At 38.5% G+C, this 19,074-nt stretch overlaps 1 protein-coding gene across 1 annotated transcript in view; it reads right to left on the bottom strand.

Moving 5' to 3' along the window:
- Positions 1-19,074, bottom strand: part of GSL8 (glucan synthase-like 8) — a 110,962-nt gene that overhangs the window by 30,052 nt on the left and 61,836 nt on the right. The window contains exons 20-31 of the mRNA XM_010250479.3: positions 18,540-18,589; positions 15,112-15,198; positions 14,818-14,903; positions 14,689-14,716; positions 12,054-12,151; positions 11,873-11,954; positions 11,620-11,780; positions 11,378-11,498; positions 8,923-9,020; positions 8,707-8,797; positions 8,458-8,618; positions 8,250-8,359 (exon numbers count right to left, since the gene is read on the bottom strand). Coding sequence (XP_010248781.1) covers positions 8,250-8,359; positions 8,458-8,618; positions 8,707-8,797; positions 8,923-9,020; positions 11,378-11,498; positions 11,620-11,780; positions 11,873-11,954; positions 12,054-12,151; positions 14,689-14,716; positions 14,818-14,903; positions 15,112-15,198; positions 18,540-18,589 — 1,173 coding nt within the window. The remainder of the gene's footprint in view (positions 1-8,249; positions 8,360-8,457; positions 8,619-8,706; positions 8,798-8,922; positions 9,021-11,377; positions 11,499-11,619; positions 11,781-11,872; positions 11,955-12,053; positions 12,152-14,688; positions 14,717-14,817; positions 14,904-15,111; positions 15,199-18,539; positions 18,590-19,074) is intronic.

Below are 19,074 nucleotides of genomic sequence, written 5' to 3'. Positions count from 1 at the left end.
CATGTATTTGAATCAAGGGCAATATACAAAGTTGTAATAATTGGTGTGGAATTAAATTCATGAGCACACTATAAAACTTTGGGAGTGAATAACTGAGCAAAGGTTACAACATGAAACAAATATTTCAGAAAACCAATTTGGTTTTATGCTATGGAGATCAACTCTAGAAGTCATCTTTTTATTAAGATTATAGATGGAAAATTTAAGATAGATGAGGAGAGATCTGCATATGATTTTCACTGATCTAGAGAAAGCATATGATATAGTCCTCGATAGAGGTAATGTGGTAAGTTTTGGAAAAGAAAGGAGTTCCAAATAACTATGTGGAACTAATTAAGGATATGTATGAGGGGTGCAAAAACTAATGTTAAATTGGACTAATCATAGATGAATTGACTAAACTTTTTCAAGGGGAGGTCCCATGGTAGTTAACGTTTGTCGATGACATAGTACTAATTAATGAAACTAGAAAAGGATTAAATGCAAAATTAGGGCTATGGCCAGCTGTATTGGAAACAAGAGGTTTTAAAATAAGGACTTAAACAGAATATATGCAATGTGAATTTAATAATAATGGGAGTACAAATCAGGGTAACCTAGGATTGGAGACCAAGAGATGACTCAATGTCACATCTTTTGTAACCTTGTTATTTTTTATAATTAAATGACTTCATTAGGAAAAGAGTGTGATACTATTACAAGCATCCCATAGAGAGGGGGAGGTGTGATCTCTCCCATATTAGTAATTACAATTTCTCAAAAACAACAAAACATTACAATTCAGTTCAGTAAAAATATTCTCGACTTGCCCCTTGTTTGGCAAGAATATCAGCCAATGCATTTGCTGACCTGTCTACTAATTGTATTCTTGTGGTCATGTTCCTTGTTATCCATTTAATTTTCATGAGTAGGTCCTTGTAGGTTCTCCACAAATAGAATCTCCTATTTCTACTAGGCCTGAAAACAAGGCTATAACATTGCTATCCTTATTTCTCAAGACCCCTCCTATACCAGATGGGCCTGGATCACCTTGACTGCTTCCATCAAAGTTCAGCTTTGTAATGATTTATGGAGAGTGGGAGAGAGAGAGAGAGAGAGAAAGAGAGGTACGATTGAGAGAAAAAAAAGATCCAACTGGCTGTCGCCAGTCTTCTATTTATATTAACTTAATAAAGGAATAGAAATTACAAGTATGCCCCTAGCGGCACATCTTAGAACTAAAAATAATAAGGAAAAAAGACAAGTAACTAACTGACAATATCCTAAGAAGTCAGCCTACTAACAACAGCTATAAAGTAACAATTAAATAAGCGTTACAACACTCCCCCTCAAGTTGGGCTGAATATGTCTATCATGCCTAGCTTGTCACATAACTCATTGTGCCGTGAGCATGGAAGCCCCTTTGTGAGAGAACATCAGCAAGTTGTTTCTTGGAGTTGACATAAGGAATGCAAATTTCCCTTTTCTCCAATTTCTCCCTTATGAAGTGTTTGTCCACCTCAATGTGCTTAGTCCTCTCATGTAGGACAGGGTTGTTGGCGATGTTTATTGCAGCCTTGTTGTCACAGTAAAGGGACATAGGACCATGAACAACAACTCCAAGCTCCCCTAGAAGATTCTTTAGCCAAAGGACTTCAGCCACCCCATGTGCCATAGCTCTATATTCAGCTTCCGCGCTTGACCTTGCTACCACACTTTGTTTCTTGCTTTTCCAGGTCACCAGATTTCCTCCCACAGATGTGCAATACCCACTAGTGGACTTTTTGTCATCCACAGCTCCTGCCTAATCAGCATCTGTAAAGACTTCCACCTTTAGGTGATTGTGTTTACTGAATAGTAGGCCTGTTCCGGGATATTTCTTCAAGTATCTAAGAACTCTCTTTGCTGCCTCCATGTGTGGTTTCTTAGGAGAGTGCATGAACTGGCTTAAGACCCCAACGGAATAGGCAATGTCTGGATGGGTCATGGACAAATAAATCAGCTTCCCCACTAACCTCTGGAACTGTTTCACATCTTTCAGGGGTTCACCAACACAGTCACCTAACTTGTGGTCCGCATCCATAGGAGTATCTGTCGGCCTTGCACCTAATTTGCCTGTATCTTGTAATAGATCAAGGGTGTATTTCCTTTGAGAGACAAAGATACCCTTTTCTGAGCGAGCAACTTCAATCCCAAGGAAATACTTCAGGGGGCCTAGATCTTTCACTTCAAATTTAGATGCAAGGAATTGTTTCATGTTCTGTATCTCTGAGCTCCAACTTCATGTAATGATGATATCATCCACATATACTATCAATACAACAACCTGTTCTTGACATCTCTTCACAAAGAGTGTATGATCAGATTGACATTGTTTGAAGCCCATCTGTTGAACTGCCATGTGAAACTTACTGAACCAGGCTCTGGGAGACTGTTTTAAGCCATAAAGAGACTTTCGCAGCTTGCACACCTTATTTTCACTCCCCTTGGCACAGAATCCAGGGGGTTGAACCATGTATACTTCCTCCTCTAAGTCACCATTCAAAAAAGCATTCTTTATGTCCAGTTGATGCAATTCCCAGTCAAGATTAGCAGCTAAGGATAGGAGAACATTAATTTAGTTCATCTTAGCCACTGGGGCAAAAGTCTCATCATAGTCAACCCCGTATACTTGTGTGTACCCTTTGGCTACTAATCTTGCTTTGTATCTTTCAACTGTTCCATCTGCCTTGTGCTTAACCGTGAACACCCATTTACATCCCACAGGGTCTTTCCCCTTTGGAAGATCCACCAATTCCCAAGTCTGGTTTTTGTGAAGAGCATTAATCTCCTCCTTCATGGCATCTGTCCATTCAGGGCATTTTAAGGCTTCTGCAACATTTCTAGGAATAGGGATGCAATCAACTGCAGATAGGAAGGCAGGGTATGAGGGGGAAATGTGATCATAGGAGACAAAATGGGCAATAGGGTGTTTGGTAGTGTATGACTTGACTCCCTTTCGTTGGGCAATAGGAATGTCAAGGTCATCCACAGTAGGAGCAGGGTTAGGGGGTGGACTTACCTCCTAGGAGTCTAATGGTGTCGGTTGCTCCATGTTTGGCTGCTCCATATCTTTATCACACCGCTGATCTCTACGACGTGTACATTGGAAGACATGGAAGGGAGTAAGGTCCAGAATAGAAGGAAGAGATACCTGAACCTGCTTCTCCTCTTCCACACTACTACTCTCCCCCTGAGGAGAAGAAGGGAAGAATGGCTCAAACTCAAAGAAGGACACATCCATAGACACAAAAAACTTACAACTAACTGGATCAAAGCACCAATACCCTTTTTGAGAGGAGGGATACTCCAGAAAGACACAAGGAATGGACCGAGGGTCTAACTTGCCTCAGGATGGAGACAAGTCATGGACAAAGGCACGACAACCAAAGACTCTCATGGGGATGGAAAATAAAGGAGACTGGGGGTACAGTAATTGATGAGGGGCCATGTAGTTCAGCACCTTGGAGGGCATGCGATTGATGACATAAGCAGCTGCAAGTATAGCATCCACCCAAAACCTTTTTAGAACATTCATGTGTAACATCATCCCGCGAGCTACCTCAAGGAGGTGTCTGTTTTTCCTTTCTGCAACACCATTTTGTTGTGGTGTTCTAGCGCATGAGCTCCTATGAATAGATCCGTGGGAGGCAAAGAACTCATTGAGCTCCCCATGGAAGTATTCCTTTGCATTATTGGATTGGAAGATCTGTATTTCAACATGGAACTGCGTAAACACCATCCTCTGGAATTCTTTCACTATCTTTGGAACTTCGTCTCTACTATGCATAGGAATTACCCATGTATAGCGAGAGTAATCATCGATCAATGTGATGAAGTACTTATATCCGCCCTCAGAGATTACATTGGTAGGCCCCCATACATCAGAATACACAACATGAAAATGAGCATTTGATCTTTTATTACTTGAGTGAAAAGTTGTTCTACACTATTTTCTCAACTGACACGTTCGACACATGAACTCTGACACTAAACATGACTTAAATAAAACTGGAAACAAAGACTTTATTATTTCGAAAGAAGCATGACGTAAACGACTATGCCACAAAAAAAAATTGACTCTTATTTGACTGACTATGTGACTCTGAGGATGACACCGAGAGACTAGCTTTGTTGTCGAGAATGTAGAGACCGTCCACTAGGCTTCCTCTACCAATCGTCCTCCCAGAAGTTAGGTCTTGAAAAACACACGAGTCAGCAAAAAATGTCATGTTACAGTTCAAGGAGCTTGTAATGCTACTAATTGAAATCAAATTTATAGGAAGTTGAGGGACATGCAATGCACAATTCAGGTTAAGGCCATGGGAAAGAGATATTGATCCTTGGCCTGCAATGGAGGAAAAAGAACCATCTGCAAGTCTCACTCTATCCCTTCTTAACAAAAGGCTATAAGACTGAAACAAGTTCGGCTTACCGATCATGTGGTTGGAGGCCCCTTAGTCAATGATCCAAGGGGAATCCGTGGGAGTGACATGGAATGCAGAAGTCGTATTACCTGAAGTAGATGCAAATGAAGTAGAGGGAGTACCAGTGACTGAGCTGTCCATTTGCCGCAAAGCCCTACCAAAAGATTCTAGGTGCTCTCTAAAGGAATTCATTATATCTTCCTTGGGGTCAGACTTATTAGGGTGGTTTCGAGTACTACCGGCGACCTGAGTATCTTGTGTTCATTTTCTTCTGACCTTGACCTTTCCCCTGTTCTTGATTCTTTGCTGCTCACTTGGGTTTCCCGTGGATGTCCCAACAAGTGTCATGTGTATGTCGTGAACGCCAACAATGGGTACAAAACAACTTATCTTTATCATCAGTCTTCTTAGTGTCACTTTTCTTTCCCATGGAGTTATTATTCATTGCAGCCAAAGCAACTTGTTGCTCCCCCTCAGCTCTAGCCATTACATTCCGCCTGCTTTCTTCCGATTGAACAAGGGACTATACCTCGTGAACCGTAGGCAACTCTTTGCTTCCTAGGATCTGTACCCTCAACGGTTCATATGCAGGGTTCAGTCCCAACAAGAAAGCAAACACGCATTGCTAAGAGACCAGCTTCCTATAGGCCTTAGCATCATCATCATGTTTCCACTTTATAGCCTGATAATGATCCAATTCTTTCCATATGGAGGTAAGGGCTGAATAATATGAAGACAAACTACGGCTTCCCTGTTTACATGTTGAGGATTCAGCTTGTAACTAGTAAACCTTGGCATAATGCCTCTGCTCAGAATAGGTAGTTTTGGCCTATTCCCAGATCTCACTAGCGATGTCTGCCCACATAAAGTTCTTCTTCACATCAGGTTCCATGACTGCAAGGAGCCAAGACATCACCATACTGTTTTCTTGGTCCCACCTATCATGTTCAGCTGTCTCACCCTTGGGTTCTTTCACCCTTCCATTAATGTAACCAGCTTTACCCCTTGCTGTTACATAGAGTTTTACGCTCTTAGCCCACTCCAGGTAGTTCAGACCGTTTAAAGGGGTAATTGGCATGGGAAAAAACATGTTTTCACCTCCCATACCCGCTGTGCTGAGGGTTGGTGTAGCCCCGGATGAAGCTGATTCATAATTTGCCATCAGATACTACTGAAAAACAATCCAAACACCACCCAACTACACTGCAGCCACAATCAGAATACCAATCCTCAAAGAATTTACTTCTAGGATGTGAGCAAGAGAACAAAAAAACACTACTGAAAACAACTCAGAGAAGGTTCAGTCAACACAACCAGTCATTAAACCAGCCCGGTAATCAGTTCAACACCACCAAGACAGACATTACTATCAATCTGACTGTAGTTCATACAGTCTAACCATCCAACATCCAAACAAATACCTATATAACCAACGAATGAACCCTACACACCATCGGCCAAAGAAGACTGAAACAAAAAACACACCTGTTCAGCACTTGTACGAAGATGCTAACCTGAACTTGACTTCACAGCATCGAACAGAGGAAGGGAGTCTGTACCAGCATCGCCCTTCTCCGACTAGGGTTTTCTTGGTATTACGACCAAGGAAAAAACCACAGAAACTGCCGCCAGAAAGCTGCTAGGGTTTCCACAGAAACTGCTAGGGTTTCGACCAGAAATCTACTAAGTTTCCCTATCTTCCACGTCCAAAACTTTTAAAGAAGGAGACCTTGCTCAAAACAGGAGGGATCGTAGGTCTTTTACAGCCCAGAAAACCTGCTCTGATACCATGTAATGATTTATGGAGAGTGGGAGAGAGAGAGAGAGAGAGAGAGGTACGATTGAGAGAAAAAAAGATCCTACTGGCTGTCGCCAGTCTTCTATTTATATTAACTTAATAAAGGAATAGAAATTACAAGTATGCCCCTAGCGGCACATCTTAGAACTAAAAATAATAAGGAAAAAAGACAAGTAACTAGCTGACAGTATCCTAAGAAGTCAGCCTACTAACAGCAGCTATAAAGTAACAATTAAATAAGCCTTACAACAAGCTTTACAAAACCTTCAGGAGGAGGTACCCATGCTACATTAATACTATCCTTGGAGGAGCTATTAGCCACTGCTGACCAATTCTTCCAAAGAAAAGGAAAAAGGTGGAAGGCATCCAAGGTTTTCAACCAATGTATTACCCTTGTCAAAACACACTCCTTGACTTCCGAAAGGCTTCTCTCCTTTTCTTGGAATGTTCTTGCTTTCATTTCTTCCCAAAGAGTCCATGATAGAGCTGCTCTGTTACATTTCCACATAATTCTCCCTCTCTTTGTGGGCCAAATAAAAGTAGACAGACCAAAAAGCAGATTTACTTCTGTTGGTAGGTTCAACAGGTGATAAATGGATGCGTGTAAAACTAGGAAGGACAACACCAAAAATGAAGTCATACAAAGAAACCTAAGAGTACCTCCAATCGGTGATAAAATGAGAGAAAGTAGATTGAGATGCTTTGGTGATGTTAGAAGACCATCTACAACACCTGTTGGAAAAGTGATTTGTTACAAGTTGAAGGGGCTAGAAGAGCTAGGGGTAGACCAAAAAGGACTTGGGTGGAGTAATAAGAAATGATTTAAGCACCAATAATTTAATGATGGATATAGCACTGAATAGAACAGAATGGCAAAACAGGATTCGTGTAGATGTCCCCATTTAGTTAGGATTTAGGACAAGGCTTGGATGATGATGATGAAATGAAAGAATACATATTAATTTTCAAAGAAATTTATATAGACACACAAAGGGTTCAACAGTAACCAAAACATTCTTGAGACACAAGAACTATAGCAATGACTATTGTTGGCTCTAATCCTCAAGGATCACAGTGGTGCATGCTACATGCTTCATTCAATCAACAATGGAATAAATGATGCCTTCTTACATTTTGGGTTTTAGTCCCTCATCTTCATTGCCCAGGCTGAGTGGGGTAAGAAGGTGAAGATGTTATGGAGTTGTATCCCATCAATTTGCTGGAACATTTGGAAGGAGAAGAACAGAAGGACTTCCGAAGACAAAGCTTGCAGCCTGGACAAGATGGTTGTGGCTGTGGGTAGATTAGTGATAGATTGGCTGCTGATTCTTCCAGAGTTCAATCAACTAGAAAAAAAAAAGACTTTGGTTTTAGGTTAGGAGAGGTCCTGGATTATCAGATATGTAATGTGGGGAATGTTCTCTAATCTGAAAATTGGTCTTTGTACTCGGGTGATGAATTGTCGCCTTCTTTTGTAACTTATTTTTTCTTTTTAATAAAATTTATTTTACTTATAAAAAAAATAAAGAAGAGAAACATTCCCTGGAAATACAAGGATGAAACACCATGCTGTTTGAACTTTGAAGTCTTGGATGTTTTGGTGTTTCCAATTCTATAACATCCTTCTTTCTATAATTTTGTGATAGATAACAGAATTCATCAGCATGGGGAAAATAGTAATAAAAGGAAAGAAATATTGGCAAACACAGAAATAGCATCAGAACGAATTCAAAAAATCCAATATCACAATATCCTTTTCCAATTTTATAACTTTTAGGGGATGGTTTCACATTTTCATTATTGTACATGGACAAACACTAAACAAGGCATTACCTTGTAGTGATTTCTGTGGCAACAAGTTAAATGAATTCATGGTAATCCAAATGTCAAATAAGAAAATAACAGACTTGACAGCACTCAGGTATAAAATAATAATTACTTGAAACAATAGCATTCCTTACAGAAGGGGAAATCAGCTTATGTACTGAGGTGAGAATAAAACTTACCTGGAAATATCTTCTGAAGATAGAAAATAATAGATATTCCATCCTCATTTTCCTTTTGCAATTCAGACAAACTATAGAGCACAGTCTCGCTGTAGTATGGGGTGAAGACACTATGCTCAAACAAAACAAGAAATTAGAAAAGCATCAGAAAATGACCATAAAAATAACAAAAACACATAATTCCATTAATTCATTTTCTGGTAAATACCTGAAAGGAATCATTTCACTAACAGGCTTTGCTGAAGGCATCTCCATGAATAAAGAGTTTGTAAAAAACTCTAACCTTCGCCTTGCTTCAAGATTCTTGGGAATATTAGCAGCAGAATCTTTCACTGTGAGAAGTAGGTGCAATCGCTTCACTTGCTCCTTCTGTGGTTAGGAAATCAGTTAATTGATTCAGTTAAATGCAATTGAAGAATAAATAACAATGTACAAAACAGATCAAGAAGATACATACAACATCTGGATCCTTTGGCCATTCTATCCTGGAAAATAGACGACCTTCATTTCTAGCTCTGGCTAAAATATTCCACGTATCAAATTGTTCCCTGAATGATGCAAAGGTTCACTATGAACTCTTGAAAGCTTGCATTACATGAATTTAGAGAGAGAGAGAGAGAGAGAGAGAGAGAGAACATATTTGATCAATTATTTTGCATGTATTCTACTGTACCTTAAATCAGATGACAGTAACTCATGTGTAACAACTTCATACACGTCATATACAGCTTTTGCAGCACCTCTAGATAATTCAGGAGTTTCATTTCGAATCTGTCACAGAAAACAAAGAACAGAAATGACATTTAATTTGATCATGTCTACATCAAAACCAAGCCAATTAACTTACTAATTTTCTGGGCCACATGTATAGCATTTCCCTCTGCACTTTTGGTTCTTTGAAACCTTGTAATTTCTTTCAATATAACTTATGCATACTTTATCTTTAGTTTCCATTTTGCCACCAATAAAGAGTATAATTCACTCATAATTAAGGATGGGCATTGCTGGGCCTTAACAGTTTGAGATCAGCATGAACTCAAGGTAATAATGAATTAATATGCACTAATATACAAATATAAAAAATGGAATATGGCATATATAATTAAGTAAATGTAATAAAATATGTTGACAAACAGACTCAATCTCAATATCTAGCACAAAAACATACAAAACATATATGCTTGGGTAGGGGTGTGTTTGCCTTATTCCAGCCCAAAGGTCAGCTTTGATATCATCTTTTGTTTAATACATAAAACATATAATATCAATAGGCCAGGCTGGGCAAAGGTCAGCCTGATTCCAGCCAAAATGGGCCTGCATGTTAACCCAGGCCTGGCCCTATCTTTTCTTATGCTTGGGTAGGGGCGTGTTTGCCTGGTCCTATGCTAATCCTTGCTCATGATCCCTCACTTTGTTCATTTGAGATTGTCTTGTATCAATTAATTAATCCAACTAATTTCAATCATTTTTTGGAAGTAAAATGCATTGTATTCTACGTCAAAAATAGTCCATGCATGCAGAGGTAGAATGAACAAAAACCATAGACAGGCAGCTCAACCCCTAAAGAAAAAACTAATCAGACATAGGGTGCAAAAGTTGCAAGACCATCAATAAATACAGTCAACTGTTAAGAAATCCAATGAATCTACACATCAACCTTACAAGATTCCCCCTGATATCAAATTTTCAATAAGATAGTTGGGGATGTCAGTGGATCGAGTTGAGTAGTAAAACCACATCGACTCAGACCTATCAAGTTAGGGTTGGATCAGCCTTAATTGGGTTTTGGGATAGGTTCAGGTTGAGGTGAACCCAAACCAAAGCCAACCAACTGAAATTGCAGCATTGAAACACCTGTATAGATAATCTTGGATGAATATATAGGTGTACTATATATGGGATGGGTTGGGCTAGTTCAGTATCCTATGTGTTTGGTTGGGTCAAGTTGGACTTGGGTTGAATATCCCAAAAATTAGTGCCAAAGCTGCCAGGCCACCATAGTAACATACAATGCAGGGGTATGTAAGGATGTCAGGTTTGACCATAAGTTTTGATCAACTGAAACCAACCTGAAGTCACTCCAACCGAACCCATCCCCTCCTATCCAGTGCTACAATGTCCAATGGGTTGGGTTTGCACAGGCAAGCGTCAAACCAAACCTGACCTTCATCCAATAGTATGGAAGAAAGTATGATCCTCTTCTACAGAAAATCTTGGGTATTAATCCTTCCACAAACATCTCTTCCCAAGCAAAGGAAGATCTAGATGAAAAGGTAGAGAGCGAAAGCTCTTTCGCAAGAAACAACAGCAACCACATAGCAATAATGCATGGAAGAAGGATTCATGTGTATACATGTGTATGCATGTATATGCAGGTGCATAACACACCTGCGTGTAATGTGTGTAATGCGCGTAAGCGAACGTGCTAATGTGCCTGCATCAGGCTTGAAAAACTGGTGTTTTCAACCTTGATGGGTGAATATATACGCAAAGTATGCACACTCACACACCTGCATCAGGATTGAAAAACTGCCTTTGTTGTTTTTGTTGTATTTTGTTGGAAAGGTGGTATTTTGTTGTTTTTGACAATATATGCAAAGGTGGTATTTTGTTGTTTTTGACAATAAAAAACTGCCTTTGTTGTGAACTGTTATGACAGGACTGGATTTGAATCCTCAGTCCTGTTGGTTAGCTCCAAGCGGGCATTTCACTCACTTTTTGTTGGAAAGACATGGATAATGGGGCAATTTCCTCCAACTTACACCTATAAAAATTATGAAAGTTAAGGCTCCAGAATAGACTATGCTCACTCTTACAAGAAAATTATTATTGAAAAAAAAAACAAAAAAAGAAGACCAGGAATCATTTCAAAGACAAAAGGGGCAATAAATCTCAAACACCAAGTGCCTCATAGTGATAGGAGAAAAGAATATGGAGAATGAGGATTGATTACATACCCAAGAAGGAAAGAAAAGAAGGAAATTTGTTTTTTAGGATAAGCAATAACCTGATATACATAATGCATGAGATACTCAGATGCACCAAGTAGAATATCAACAATACTGCTAAGCTAATTTCCTATAAAAAAAAACAGTGAACAGGATAATACAAGCAAGGATAATAAATACCAGGAGCCCAGTCAATGCTGTAAACCTATTTAACACCACTTGAAGCTTCTTGAGATTTAATGTTATAACAAGTGAGCCCTCCAATATACTGTTATTAATATCACGGAAGATCCTCTCAACCCTACATTCAGAAAGTAATGAGTCAAGTACATAATTTCCAAACCATACAAAACATAATTGGATTTGGACCCAGATGCATACATTGACAAACAGAAGCAGAGAAAATAGCAAAAGATTCATACCATAATCTCCCTTCACCATCAACCAGAGAATGCAAAATTTTTTCAATACTGTAATAGCATTCCTGAACAGCGTAGGCCATATATTCATCCTTAGATATTCGCTTCCATAGATCAGCCTGTGTATCTTTGCAGTCCACAGCTAAATCCAAAGCCAAAAAGATCTGGAAGATTGAGAAAAGAGTTATTAGCAACAAAAGGAAGTTGCTATTGAGATGTGAAGACAAGTGAAAGGTAATGCCTCAAGAAAGAATACCTTACTGCTTAAAAGAAACAAAGGCCATTGAACCAATTTCAAGCTTCCGGTGTTACTTGGGATGGTGAGCAGGTCCATCTCACTGTAAAGGGGAGAAATAACTGAGAACAAATAACGAGAAATATTAACAGTACCAAAGAACCCTTGCTCTACTAGAAACATGCTTGGATACATGATTTACCGATTACTAATATAATCTTCTTCACGCAAGCTTTTGATGATATCATTCCAAAAAGGAGAGAAGATAGCTGCATATGTCTTGTTCATGTCCTGGGAGTCCTAAATCAACATGCAACAGTTCATCCTTAATGGGTAAGAAAACATTTACATTAACTACAAAATAAAGAAAATAGCACTGAACAAAGCGGAATGGCAGAACAGGGTTCATGTAGCTGACCCCATATAGTTGGGATAAGACTTAGTTGAGTGAGCAAAATATAAAACAATGGAACCTGTGGACGTACCACATAGATAAAGCATCCAGCTGTATTTTTTTCTTGGTTGGTTGAGATGAGAAGCAAAAAAAATATTGAAATGAAGTACAAAAGGAGAAAATGGTATTGAGAGAACACCTAAGAAAACAATGTCTCCAAAGAGAATATACAAAATACATACAAGGCCTATACATCATCAAATAATTTTCCCTTCATGGTCCCTAAAAACTCCCATAACACCCAATTGACCTGGGTTGCAAAGAAGCTGCCATCAAAATTCAATTCGATGCCCCCCCCCCAAATCAGGTGCCTTAGCACACTGTAGTTATTTCATGCCTCCAAAAATAGAATCTATTGTGATACCTCTAAATTCTTCTCTAATCAGCACCCAATAGGCTGATTAGAAACGACTGATGATGCATCTGTATCTAGACATTTATTCTCAAAAATCTTGTATTACTCACACAATATGATGCCCCAAAGAACAGCTGACATTCTTGGAATGTCCCCAAAGGCCCTTCAATTTACAGTGCAGAATCATGTGAATATGCCTTGTATACAATGTTTTTTAGGTGGTTTCATAGCAATATTCCTGAGTTTCTCAAAATCAAGACACCTTTTAGAGGTGTTTGAACTGGTTCCTATCAAAGCCATATATTGGATATAGGACTTTGGCCTTCAGATGCATTTTAGTTGCCTTTCTTCTTAAACAGTGATATTCTATTGCAAATTCTTGTCTTGCCAGGTTCCTAATTGCCCCTGCATTTCCTCTACTAGTTAGTCAACTATTAGCTTAAATTTGATGGTTAAACCGTAAGGAATCAAGAACCAATAGAGGTAGCAATTTCTAGCCCAACCCAACCCATCCACTTGTAACCCACCCAAGCCCACCCATTTAAGATGTGAGTTCAATATGGGTTTAGTCACCCATTGGGTCAAGTAAAAAGAGTTGGGTTAAGTTGGGTTATGGGTATTTATTTGGGCCATCCACATTAAAGAAGGTTTCTTAGTACTACATGACTTTTTTTGGGTGTAGGTACTACATAAAAATACCTATTCTTTATTCTTCACTCTCTTCCCCCAATTTTCTCTATTCCTGCAATTTACTTTTTCTCTCTACTCCCAATTCCCTCTCCTCTCACTTCTCTCTCTCCCACCCATTCTCTCTCCTCCCTATTCTCCCTCTTATTTCTGTCTCCTACTTTTCCTCACTATTTCCCTCTCCTACTTTTTTTGGGTGTAGGTACTACATAAAAATACCTATTCTCTATTCTCCACTCTCTTCCCCCAAGTTTCTCTATTCCCACAATTCACTTTCTTCTTTCTACTCCTGATTCCCTCTCCTCTCACTTCTCTCTCTCACACCCATTCTCTCTCCTCCCCATTCTCCCTCTTATTCTATCTTCTCTCTCCTATATTCCTCTCTCCTCCCTCCTATGTTTCTCTCTCCTCTCCCTGCGTTCTCTTGTTCCTCTTTATCTACTTTCTCTCTCTAACTTTTTAATGAACTCTAATTTTAATGTTTGGATTGAACAAACCCGATAGGGACATGTGGCATTATACGAGAAACTGAGAATCTTTTTTCTCAATAAGAATGTAATTACACGGAACTAAATATTCACATGCATCAACATGGGTGGGTTCAGTTAGAATGCAGTATGCAACCATCTAATAAATATGGGCGGTTGGTGGATGGGTTGGCCTTCAACCCACATCTAACTCATGCATTTGCCACCTTTACTAACCATCTAAGATTGGAGATGCATCTACAGTTAGCAGACACATGTAGATTCTTAAATCTCTCTAGGATTAAAGAGGCTTATAACTCATTTATAAAGATATTACAACATTGCCACTTGTTGGATAAGATACTTCATAGGTCCATGAAGACCTAGCCACCCTACCAGAGACCAAAGATCCTAGAAACCTAGACTAAACCTTTGTCCAGCTATATTATAGACTTTACTAACTTGACATCCAATAGTCAAGTTAAAGGGGATGTAAGACATCAAAGCTTGTTTGTGTCCTATCAACTGATTCAGTTAGGTCAGAAATGAGGAAACTAATTGGTAGGCTGCACCTTTGAGAACAACAACCTTCACCTCCCTCCCCCCCAAATAAAAGGATGAATTCTTTAAAAAATACTTTAGATAGAATATAATTTTGGTACTTCAAAGAGTAAGTTGAATTTCTGAGACAAGTTGAATTTAGATAGAATATAATTTTGCTCAAAAAGGTAGTGTCTTCCTAGTCTCATTTGAGAAAAGGGAATAAAGAAACCATGACAAAATTAAATGAAACCTTCAGATAGACTCATAATTATCATCATGGCTAGAAGAAAATGCAATCCCCAAAGCCTAAAGCATAAAAATAAAGCCTCACCTGAGCTGATTGCCTATCAATGGGCAGCCTGTTAGTAAAAAAAAAAAAAAGCATAATGTCACCCTAATGAAATGTAAGAGAAAAGCAGGAGGTACAAAATCCACTCTTAGGTGAATGAATAGTTAATACCTTTTTGTCTGGGAAGATACAAGAGTCTTAACAAAGGCTTCTGGGAAGTTCTCAAAGCGTTTATGCACCATTTCAATTGAGCGTATCTGTGACAAATAGAATTTTAAGTCTTTTTTATCAATGATAAAATAGAATATAAGTCATTGCTGGTCTTTTAAACAACTAAGAATCAAAACTATTTATTTAGGAATTCAGGATAATGATAAACAAGTATAAACTGAATATAACCAGCAATACTAAAACTTATAAAAGATCAAGCATAATTAATTTCAAAATAATTGAATGTATTATTACCTCTCCTAAACGAGCACGGGCTCCCATTAGACCACCAACAAGAGCAGATAACACTGTGTACCATATATGGATATCCATAAGATAGATCTAGAAAATACAAGACAAGTGGTTACCAAACTATACAATAAGTAAATGTCCAAAAGCATTAAGTCATAATTCAACAGAACAATCTTTCTTGGTCAAGTAAACCACACACTATAAAATGCATGGAGCAAAAATATTTTCCTTTTGTAGTAAAATGGAATTTCTCAGTAAGGAAAAAAGACAAAAGAATAAAACATGATAAGAAATCACCCAAGATAACAACACATGAAATAAGACAAACAGAAACCCCCATGAGAAAACTAGACACATGAATCCCCCAGATTAAAGCCAGAAAACCCCTTCTATAGTAGTAACTAACCTCCCCCACACCCCAACATCATGCCTTAGCATCTTTCAATCCGAGGAGGTGTAGGCAGGAAGATTGGGTGTAGATCTGGGCCGTAGGAGCAAGCTTGATGAAAAGGAAGAGAACCAGATACGTAATGCAATCAACAAGATATCACATAGTTCGAAAAATCTTAACACAGTATATGTGACAAAGATATTCTCCAGGTTAAAACTTAGTCTGGCGGGGGCAGGCCTCACGTAAAACTACAATGGGTTTATAAGAGGAAAAGATTAAGAGGCAATAGGGCATCTGGCACTGAAAACAGGGGGACAATGATGCAATGCCAGCCTGTGTCCCCCCATTCACGAAAGGAGCAACAGAAGAACAAACTGAGTGTTAATGACTCTGCTTCTGGTAAGAGCGAGACAATGAAAAACAACGATGGCATTGATAACAAGACAGGACATGGGACTCTTCAGAATCTGGTGGGTAGAGAGGTCACAATTGGAAAGAGACTAGGTTTGTTTTTGGGGTGATGAGGACTGAGGAGTTTGCTAGAAGGGCTTTTGAGGAGTTTGAAAGAAGGAAAAGGGAAGAGAAGGTGAGCAAAAACACTCATCACAGAGGCGACAAGCGTTGGGGCAAAGATGTTTCAATCCGGGAGGACGAGTTTGTGGTGGAAAATTGAGGTTTTGGTTGTGGAGCAAGGAGGGTTTAAGTTTCTGTTTAGGGGTGGGTTTGGATGCTTTTGCTCTCATGGGGATTTTTTGGTTTGTTTTCTTAGCTTGCGCTTGAGATTGTTTTAAGAAAAGCTTTAAGTTTTGTCAGTTTTGATTTTTTGGGTTTTAGTATGGGACTCTTGAGATCTTTGTTGGGTTCTTTGGATCTGTTTCCTCTTGGGTGATGTCTTATCACCTTCCTATTGTATTCTATTTTCTTTTTCCTAATGAATTTTTATCTTATTCTTTAAAAAAAAGACACAACTGCCCAAAATTCAATTGAAAACACCCCATATTCCATGACTATCAACCCCACAAAATACCTCCCACCAATCATTCTTCTTCAAACTCCTTTTCAAGCTTCAATGTCACCCCACTTTCTTTTGAAACATCTCCCACATTCTTTATAGACTCCAGATCCAAATAATTATAACTCTCATAGTTTTTATATCTATTTCTGTTTTACAATCGAATCTTTCTTTTTCTTTTTAGGACGTTTCAAGATAAATTATGTGAAAACTTATGTTAGGGGATGCTTGGTATGGACATACTTTTTTTTATAGATAAAAATTCAATTGATTTCATTAGAAGCAGATGATAAATAGTCCATTACAAGCATCCCAATATGAGGTGCAAGGTGCAGCCTCACTCATTAATACAGAAACATCAAAAAGTTACAAGTTGGCCCAGTACAACTGATCCCTAGTTACTCCTTGTTTAGCTAGAGAATCAGCAAAAGCATTTGCCTCCCTCCCCACCCATTGTATAGTTACATCCATCTGCTGAGTTATCCATTTGAATTTCTTCATTTCATTTCTGTAAGCCCAAATCACCGAATCTGGGTTTTTTCCAAATTTTCCACCACCTTGGAGTCCCCATCTATCACCAAATTTTCCAATCCTAACTCTCTTGCAATCTGTACGCCTTGTAGGGCTGTGCACAGTTCTGCCTTTAAGGAGTCTCCATTCCCCACTGGTCCTGAGAAGAGTGCTCTTAAATTTCCTTCCTTGTCTCTGATGACCCCTCCTTGGTATGGACGTACTTATAATATTAATTAGTTAAGTTTTTAATTTAGTTGCTTTATTGAATATTTGTTGTTGCTGCTGCAATATTATACTTGAAACTCGGAAGTTAAAGAACGTATTCTGACACGGGCAATTCCGTGGCTGAAAACTCTAAAGCTCTTTGAAGCATACTCTTTTGATGACCTATGGAAAAGCTGATTAGCAGTGGCTAATACTTCTACCAGGAAGGACAGACATGTGATTGAATGGGTGCCACCAGGGGAGGAGTTTATTAAGCTGAACTTTGATGGAAGTAGCCAAGGAAATCTAGGACCTTCAGGCATATGAGGAGTGCTGAGAATCAAAGACAGTAGCATTATATCTTTGTACTCAGGTCTTGCAGGTGTGGGAGACTCTTTAAGGGCTGAATTACTTGCTGCTGTACAAGGAATCCTGCTTGCAAATCAGCTAGGCATAGAGCATCTGATTATTGAAGGGGATCCCCAGGTGATAGTGGTTTGGCTGAAGGACCCGAACACTGTGATATAGGGTTTTAGAGATCTTCTCAAAAAGGTTAAATGGCTAACAAGGAATATGACAATCAGAGTTCAGTGGGTAGGCAGATCAGCAAACTCAATGGCTGATTCACTTACAAAACTGGGGGTTTCTTTGGGCTACTTTATTTTGGGCTTCTGTGTAATTTCTTTTGTACTTATAATTCTGTAACTAGTTTTAAAGGAAAGGTTGCATCTCGTGCCCTTCCATGGGTTGCATGTAACTCTTATTTGCTGGTTTAATAAAATCTACTCATTTATCAAAAAAAAAGAAATTAATATATTTAAATTTCTATCATCTCATGAATATGACGATTTTTTGTGTCTCAAATTTCATATACATAGTTAATTGATGAGTGTAGTGATGATGATGGTTGGCTAATATGCAAAATAGGAATCAACTTAGGATTTAGAGCTGACTAGTAGTAGATGGCTCCTCCACAGTGCCTTATTGAGCAGGGAAATTGTATATGTTTTTTTAAGTGCATTATATATGTTTTTTGAGTTGACTAATTCAATTCGTTACCTTTCCCTCAAAAAAAAAAAAAAAAAGAAAACTGTGGTAGATGGATAAGACCAGTATACAGAGTTGTGAAGTACATTGTCAGTGCAAGAAGATGAAACCAAGTGAATGGAGTGGATGCTTTGGAGATTGGACGTGTAGGTGGATGCTCAGTTTCAACAATGGCTTTCACCAAGACACACCATCTCACTGGTAGATTCCCTCATAAACTATGAAGCTAAAATTAAAAATAATTAAAAAAAAAAGAATACTTACAGCAACAACAGGTGCCCATAGGCTAGCAATCGTCAAGGCATTACTATTGTCTGCCAAAAATTGTCACAAGCATAAATCAGCAATGTGATGACAAGAAAATTAAGAAAATATCATTATGATCAAGAGACCTGGTGAAATTACACAAAAATCAAATATCATGCAGGTCATTGTAATTCCAAAGTTTGCAAAATGTTTGAGAAAACTGTGATTAATTAGCAAAATTGAAGACAAATTACATATTACCATCTAAACATAAAGGGGATTAAGCTCAGTACAATCACATGCCTTACCAAGTACATACTGCATCAACTATAGACCATTAATGACCATAGAAAAAATGGCAAATTGATAAAAAGAAAAAATTATATCTGATGTATTTCTAAACAAATACTCTGAGCAACAAGTATGACGCCCAGATACCTGCACCAAGGTGCTGTATTGTGTTGGATACATCAATTTTTAGTGTTAATTCTATATCTGACACCATAGCCAAGTCCTTTCCTATCTGGGTAGCATACCAATGACTTCAAAATGG

This window comes from Nelumbo nucifera, chromosome 4 (assembly GCF_055504915.1).
Source record: "Nelumbo nucifera cultivar China Antique chromosome 4, China Antique-T2T, whole genome shotgun sequence".
Classification (NCBI taxonomy): Eukaryota; Viridiplantae; Streptophyta; class Magnoliopsida; order Proteales; family Nelumbonaceae; genus Nelumbo; species Nelumbo nucifera.
The sequence above is the reverse complement of the archived record's forward strand: the minus strand, read 5'-3'. Positions and strand labels throughout refer to the sequence as shown.